This window comes from Seriola dumerili, unplaced genomic scaffold (genome assembly GCF_002260705.1).
Source record: "Seriola dumerili isolate Sdu_G_001 unplaced genomic scaffold, Sdu_1.0 BDQW01000025.1, whole genome shotgun sequence".
Lineage (NCBI taxonomy): Eukaryota > Metazoa > Chordata > Actinopteri > Carangiformes > Carangidae > Seriola > Seriola dumerili.
Window position 1 is genome coordinate 7995410 of NW_019174280.1, and position 7981 is coordinate 8003390.

General features: G+C 43.7%; 1 protein-coding gene across 2 annotated transcripts; it reads right to left on the reverse strand.

Annotated features, from left to right (window-relative positions):
* Positions 1-1321: 1321 nt before the first annotated feature.
* On the reverse strand, positions 1322-7517 carry bmp2 (bone morphogenetic protein 2). Of its 2 annotated transcripts, none has more exons than XM_022768435.1 (3): positions 7134-7517; positions 5806-6173; positions 1322-2521 (listed from the first exon to the last, which is right to left on the reverse strand). In XM_022768435.1, the coding sequence occupies exons 2-3, from the start codon at positions 6158-6160 to the stop codon at positions 1608-1610; spliced, it is 1269 nt and encodes a 422-aa protein (XP_022624156.1). In that variant the 5' UTR covers positions 6161-6173; positions 7134-7517; the 3' UTR covers positions 1322-1607. The 2 variants fall into 2 exon arrangements, with proteins under 2 accessions (XP_022624156.1, XP_022624164.1); XM_022768443.1 differs by lacking the exon at positions 7134-7517 and adding an exon at positions 6801-6827.
* Between the last annotated feature and the right edge of the window lie 464 nt (positions 7518-7981).

A 7981-nucleotide genomic window follows, 5' to 3' on the forward strand; every position in this document is an offset into this window, starting at 1 on the left:
GAGCATTTTGAGCTGCCTTGTGATCCCTCCAAGTCCTTTCTAATGCAAACACAGCAGAAAATGCAGTCAGTCAAACTCCGCAGAACTCTGCCTCTCTGTTTCTCTTCTCCCTCTCATTATCTGATCTGCTATTGTGGCTACACTATAAATTTTCATCTGTGTCTTTCTGGAGCAGTTTTAGCCTATTCAGTTTAGTCTACGTATTACATTGTTTCCACCGAAAACATCAGAGAATAAAGATATTGACTCAGGTGTTCATACTTCAAGCTGTCTCACTATAACATATGATATGTTTTGTTTTGCCAGCCAGCCATACCCACTGTCTTAGTGAATAAAACATGACTCTTTAGCTGCTTTTGGTGTCGGTGTATGGTAGTGTTTCTGTTGCAGTTCATTGTCTGCTGCTGCTGTTGCTGCTGCTGCTGTTGCTGCTGCTGCTGCTGCTGCTGAGTCGTTTTGTGAAGCATTCCTTGATTTTTTTTTCCTTCAGTGCCGAAACACATCAGAGCCTTATGAATCAGAGATGACAAAGGAAGGCAGCCAAACTCTGAAGTGGGGCAGAATCTGTCTGAGCATGTGCAGTATGTGGACAGGTGCAGGTGTGTGTTTGTTTGCGTTTAATAATTAAAGTGCCAGTAGGCTCTGTTCTTGCTGAGAGTCTGTTGTCTGTCTGCCATACTTTGCAATCTTTCACTCCCAAATCTCACGATAAATAAACCTTGTGCCCTGTCAGACCTTCCTTTGAGGTGCTGCATATTCACTTTTTTTCATCTGTTATATTGGTTAGGAACAGAAAAAACAAACTAGCTTTTAGAAGTGCCTTCCCATGGATCTTTGCAGTGACATGTAATGCATGAAAACATGCTCTGATGTTTTCCTAATCCTCCCATGGGAGTCTATCACATTTGTGGGGTTGTAACTTGTCACTCCCATCCCATGACCCTACACCCTACTACAGTTCATTACACCAGTGGCACCCTGACCTGGCCCTGTCACTTTCCTCTCTACACTTGTATTGTTGTTGGTTTCCAATTACATTTACCAAAAGAGTCCAATGCTTGGTTTGCAATCAGTGTAGTGTGGGTTTCTTGTCGTGTGTGATATTTTTGCAGCTAATTTCTGTCAGAATTTGAAACTTTGTTATTCATGTCAGGCACGCATGTTGGCCCTTGACACAGATACATCAACAGTGGCTGGTTCACTGTAGCTGATCTGCAGTTTGAAAACTGGAGTGACCATGTTTTTTCACGATAAATACACATTATTTATTTACAAATAAAGTGGTTATAATAGAAATAAATACAAAATAAAAATCTGAGCATTATACTTCATGTGGTATTGCACCCATTTCGAAATGTACATCAGAAATACATTTTCAAAACCAGTAAAGGAATATTCCTCTGATTAAAATATTTATTTTTCCCAACTTTACGTAGACATAAATATATTCATATATAGTTTTTCTTCTTCCACAATAGCTCTGTTTGTCTTTTCTTTCATATAAATAAACGTCTTCATTGGGAAACCGGGTGTCCATAATAACCTCTGATGCCTCTTTCAGTCTTTCTTGCCCACTCTCTCTTTCTATCCATACCACTGTCAGTTGCTCACCGGCAGCCACATCCCTCCACCACCATGTCCTGGTAGTTTTTCAGGATGACCTTCTCATATTCATCCAAGTAGAGCAGGGAGATGGGGCTGAGGTCAGTGGGCACACAACAGGCTCTGGGGATGTTTGAGTTGACTGAGTTGACCAGCGTCTGCACAATGGCATGATTGGTAGAATTGAGGTGGTCTGCAAGGGGGAACGGACATTCCCCATGGCAATAAAAGGCGTGGTAACCAGGGGGTGCCACTATCCACTCGTTCCACCCCACATCACTGAAGTCCACATACAGGGCATGCCTCTTGCAGCTTGCCTTGTGCTGTTGCTTTCTGCGTTGTTTGCGGAGTGCTGCCTGACGTTTTTCTCGTGTGTGGAGTACTGAGTCCCCGCGGCCGTCGTGGCCATACGTCACCAACAAGGGCCGGGCCTGAGGCCATGAGTCCTGATCCTGGTGCAGGGACCGGCTCACCCTGACATGCCTACTACGTTTCTGGGCATGCTCCCCATCAATCTCCCCTTCCTCTGGGTGAAGTACCTCCACCATGAAGCCATGGTTGTGGCCTTTGCCGGAGGTCCACTGAGATACAGCTGGGCTGACGTCAAAGCTTTCCCAGCGGCTTAAAGAGTCCTGCACTAGCCGAGTGTCCAGCAGACGTGCCAGAGGTTCCCCGCCATGAGTGGCCGGAACTCCGAATATCTCATAAATGTTGATACGATGGAAACCCCCAGCAGGACCACTATCACTAGTGCTGCTGTTTCTGGAGCTGTTGTTAGGGGTTGCAGCTCCCATGACCTGATCCCTGTAGATACGTAGCTCTGCAGAGGTGATGAGCTCCTCATCAGGGATAGAAGTGAGGTTGAAATAGAACTGCTGGGTCGTTTTGCCTTTCAGGCTGGCCAGGGCCTCCATAGACTCTACAAAAGACAGAGGAGAGACAAACATAGTGTAAGATGAGAGGGGTATGAAATGCATGCCAGAGATGAAACAGAATTTATGCATGGTACAAGAATGAGAAACAACATCTATGATTAGAGCCTAGTTGGCTTCATGGATCCACTTTGAGCAGGGAAAGATTGGAAAGTATGAAAGGATGGTTTCTCACATGGTTTCTTTTGCTCCCTCTCACACACACACACATACACACACACACACACACACACACACACACACACACACACACACACACACACACACACATACACCCACACACAACTTGCAGCCTTCGTTCTATGTAGCCAGCCAAGCTGCCACGTGGTTATAGTGAGTGGGTGTGGGCCATTATCATACAGGCATAACACATACATCAACACTTTGCATGTATGACTCAGTGTAATAGCAGGCAAATTCTCATCGCAATGTTATAACGTCTTTAGTGTCATGCTCATGAATTTACCTAGTTAAATGTCAGAAGATGAAAGCAGCACGCTTCCATCTATTGATAAGATCAAACAAGCTCGTAAGCCTGACTTAAAATGTCACATTAGCCCGATGTAAATCAGCTGCTGTATACGATTCCCACTATCAGTGCACATGGAAAAAAAAAAAAAAGGTATATCATATATTGAAGTAAGATCAAAGATCAATATGGAAAAGAGTAATATGGAAATCAGTTTACAATTGATTAGATAAACAATAGCATAAATGCCAACTGTTGCATTAACCTTTACAGAACTGACCAGCTCAGAAATGTCACTGGTAAATATTGTACTGTTAAAAAGCTGATACCAGGAGAAGACAGGATACTGTTAATATGAAGGTTCTGGATAAAATGTTTAGACCGTACAGAGGAAGGTGCGTATACAATGTTTTATATAAACAGCTTAAACAATTGAAACTATTTTATTTTAAAACTATTAAGTCATCAAGAGTATATGTAGGCTATATATACTGTATAAGTATACATACTTGAGTTCATTCATTGGTATTCCCCTCTATAGTGCAAAGCAAGTAAAGGCTGTAATCTTCTTTAATGCAGCCCCACTTTGAACTGTTACTTTATGAAGATCATAGATGATGTATAGACACACTTTTTAAAATCTTTTTGGTGTGGTAAAATAAACACAAACTTTGAACTCAGTGCTTTTTCAAAGGAGGCATTTAGGAAATTCCAGCATCTCATCCTAAACCTCCCTCCAGAGGCACAAAGACCTCAATTAGGCCTATCACTCCTCATTTGGTGTGGGAAAGCCCCCTGTCTCTCGTTCCCTCTCGTCTGTCCCCAATCCCCCTCTTTCTTTCCTTCCTCAGCTCCCAAATCCCCTTCTCCCTCTGTTCTCTTAGTCCCAAATCCTCTTTTCATTCTGTCTCCTTCTCTGTCACTCTTTCTCTGTTTCTTTCTACAACAGCGTTCTCACTCTCTCCCTATCTCTCTCCTTGGAAGAGCGGCTGCGTGAACAAGTTGAGGCTTGTCAAAAACGTGTGAACCACAGATATGAGTGTATCAACATTCCTAATTTCTCTTAGCGCTGCATGCCAAAACAAAAGATAAAGGCTAATGTTGGGTCATTCATCACGGACCTGTCTCTGGCAGCCACTTCCTGTGTAATAGTGGAAATGTTCTATTTGGCATGGAAAATAGTCATTTCTGAAAACTGATAGCAGTGAAACTAATTATCCGAGTGAAATTAATATCAGCAGGCATATGTGATGAATGATTAGGGCTGTTGGCTTTGATGTGCTGCACTTACATCTGTAGATACATGCTTATTATATGGAGCAGACATCAATTGCATGTCTGTTGACGTGGGAAGACTAACAACCTCTGCAGCTCTGTTAGCATAGGATGAAAGAGCCAGGGAGCGCATGTAAACACAGTCAGAACACATTTGTAATAGCCAGTGGTGTAAAGGTGTGTGCTGGCCGGGTGCAGAGGTTTCCAGTAGTGGGCAGGGAGCAGTCACTCAGCCTCACTGGCCCGGGCCAGGCTTGTTTGTAGTGTGTCAGTGTAGCCACTGGGTGTCATTGCACTAGGCCTCTGGAGAGCACCCAAGCAACCACTCAGCCACCCCTCTGACTCACCCCTGATGGAAACTTCCCCACTCAAACACTTAGGACTCTGTATAAGAACTTTGTGTAGAGCTCCTATGGACTCAGTAACTTGTATGTTGTAAAAACTGGAACATAGGCCATAGGAAATTGAATGGTTGATACAGTTGGTATATGTTTGACAGTAAAAGTTCCATCTTTTTTTTTATTATACATAAATTATTTTAATATCATGAACAGCTGCGCCTCTCTGCTGTTTGGCAGTTAAACTTAATAATTAAATAAAGTGCTAGCTATGTTTAATTTTCACCTGTTAGATTATTTAAAACAGTTTAGAATAACCCACCTCATCAATAACATTGTATAAACACATACTGTATGACTGGTGAATTAATGCACTTTCCCCAGCCCTATAATCCTCTGGTGTGTGGCCGTTAGTCATCTGAGCAGCATATGTTGCCTTGGAACTAAAATTTGCAATTGAACTGAAACACTGAATTCAACAATCAGTGGGTATCCAGCATATAAACTAAGTGAGCAATTATGGTGTTATTGGAACGTGCGTAATGGCGCACAGCGCGGAGAGAGGGGTGATTTGGAAAGAGTAAGACGCGCAACCCCTCCTCCCCCCTTCACCAAGGACTAATTTCAGTCCTGTTAAAAATGACTCAGAATTCAGTCTGACACGATGACTTTGTCATAATGCGTGTTAGTATAATGTCATGTCGTGTGTTATTGAAGTAACGGGGTGATGACTATCACCTGCGCAAAGGCACACCGCCCTTTATCCTGCTCCTGTGGTGCGTGTCTGGAAAAACTGTTTTCAGAGCCCACGCAAACACCATCAATTATTAAGAAACAAATTACCCCAGGGATACCACCGCCCCTTGATGTCTCTGAAGCCTGTGACAGCTCCGCCAGGGCAATGTTTGGTTAAAGGTTGCATCACAACATATACTAGAGTTAATTTAATCGTGCATGAGATGCTTGTTTGTAAATCGTGTCAGTGATTTTCAAGCTATCCCAAAGTTATTTAAGAGTTACAAATAACTTGGACGCGTGTCACCTGTAAATGACTAACCCTCCATAAAACAGTGAAGACTCTGAAGTTCAGTCTTGAGGCACTGAGTCATGTTTAAATATAGGTTTGGGTTGTCTGAGAGAGCCGATGAGCTCTCCGGCTGACAGGTAAAGGTATGTCACTAATACATACCTTCATGGTGAAAGCTTCTAATCGTGTTGGCCTTGCTGGCGGCTCTATCTGCGTGTTTCCCCATGCTCTTGGGTCGTTTAGTGCTGTGGTCTCCGTTTGCTGAGTGCATGCGGTAAAGGTCCACCATGTACTGCGGCACCACGGCTTGCTTGCTCGGGGTCGGTCTGCGCCTCAGTCCAAACATATTGAGAAGCCGAAGCTCAAACTCGTTGAGGAAGCTCTCCGACTGCTCCGGCGTCTGCTTCCCAGATTCGCTGTATTTCCTCCGGCCGACCTCGGGGATAAGTCCCGTAGCACCTTCCAGCAACACCTGAGCGAGCAGCAGTACCATGAGAGAGCGGACCACGGCGACCATGATCAGTCAGTCCCTGTGGAGAAAGTTGGTTTCTGTCAATACACTGGCGCTGAGGTATTGACATGAGGTAGACACAGCAGGGGCTTCACTGCAGCATTCCCCAAACTGTGTGTGATCCCTCCATACAGTAGGAATGATTGAAGGAGAGCAGGTTAAAAAGGGAAGACACCTCTTCACTTTGAAGTACAACAAAAAAGGGGCTGTGAATAGCAAGCCCGCCGGCAATATAGCGCGTCTAACTGAAACAGAGGATTGATCTTAACATGAACAGAAACGCGAAAATTTCAAGGTGAGGAAGTTGTGAAAGAGACGAACAAAAAAGGGGGAATGACACGAGAAAGACAAATCAAAGAAAGTTGCGGGGGAGACTGCAGACAAAAAGTCTCCAGTTAGAAAAGATAAGAAATCATGTTTAGTGAAATGATATGAAGGGAAAGAAGAATCAAGTCTGCATAACCCGAAAGATCACAGAAGAAACATGAAAGAATGTAGTGAGGAAAAAGTTAGAATACACAGCAGCAGGAGAGGCAGTCAGACGGTGCTACAAGCCTCTATTTGCAGAGGCTTTGACGGTCATGTATAATCATAAGGGATAGAGTTACTTCAAGAGGCTCGCAGGTGTTAGATCTGACGTGCGTACCAGGGCCAGATGTAGCCCGGGACAGGAACATCAAAAGCATCAAAAACATCAGTATCATTTGAGAAGCACAACCTCCCAACGAAACAACTTTTTTTTTTTTTTTTTAACTGTATTTTCCTTTTCACTGTGTTTTCCCCGACGTTCAAAATGGGAACGCTTTAACTTTTACGCACACACCCTATAAGCCAATATAGTGAGTAACAGACGATTTGCAGCTGCAATGTAAAAGTTTCCTCGTGAAGGAAGTTATTTCATACCTGCTGACATTATTAAGATTTCGTTTTCTAGGGAATATTGGAACAGTTTAACAAAAACCAATCAGCCTTGTTTTACCTGACGAGGAAGCGCTGTGTCCGGTCGTCGTTCCACCTTTGGGCTCCGATAAATTCCACATTAATTCGTGTTTAATCCACGCTGCTTCTCCTTGGGGGACCAAAGACAGCCCATGCCCTTCGCCGATCGCCTCTCGCACATATTCTCACCAGCTGCAGTTCGGGTTAGGTCTTGGTCAGTACGGAAAGAAAAAAAAAAAAAATATGTTAAGTCTATGAGGAAGCGGGCTCGCGTAGGCAGGACCGATCTAAGTATAAAGCATCTTGGTTGAACATCTTCAAACAAGAACAACTCGCTGAGACAAAAGTTGAGCCGTGCTGGCTTTTTGGAGAGATAAGCGCACTCAAGTGTCGCTCCTTTGGACCTTGTTGCTGCGAGTCGGGGAGCGCGTCACCTCTCCTCTTTGCGCCACAGCGTAGTGGTTCAATTGATTGGTGCCTTCTCTTCCCCAGCGACTCTTTTTGTCGTACAGTGATGTCACCAAGGGGCTGTCAATCATTTGTCCACTATAAAGCACCTCCTGCGGACCACTAACCCGGAGGCTCAGGACTTTTTCATGTCTAACGATGTCAAATAAGCACACATTAGAGCCATGGAACCCCATTTTGATAAGATTTGCCTAAAGGAAAAGTTTGTTTTGTTTTGTAACTTGTGACTTTTGTACAGTCTTTATGAATGAATTATTTCTATTTCACATTTCAGTGAAATTTAATTATTCCATAAAATGCTGAGGACCCCTTTGCCCCCCTGCTCTATGATCCTTGTCTCCCCCTGAACTTTTAAGACATCAGCATATATATTTGAGAAAAATCTCTATCCTTATTACAAGCAACTCTTTTTCTCTTGCA

Excerpts from the sequence above, each read along its gene's own strand:
- bmp2 (XM_022768435.1), bottom strand. The coding sequence starts at position 6,160 with ATGGTCGCCGTGGTCCGCTCTCTCATGGTACTGCTGCTCGCTCAGGTG. Across the intron at positions 2,522-5,805 it reads TAGAAGCTTTCACCATGAAG|AGTCTATGGAGGCCCTGGCC; the intron begins GTATGTATTAGT and ends TGTCTTTTGTAG.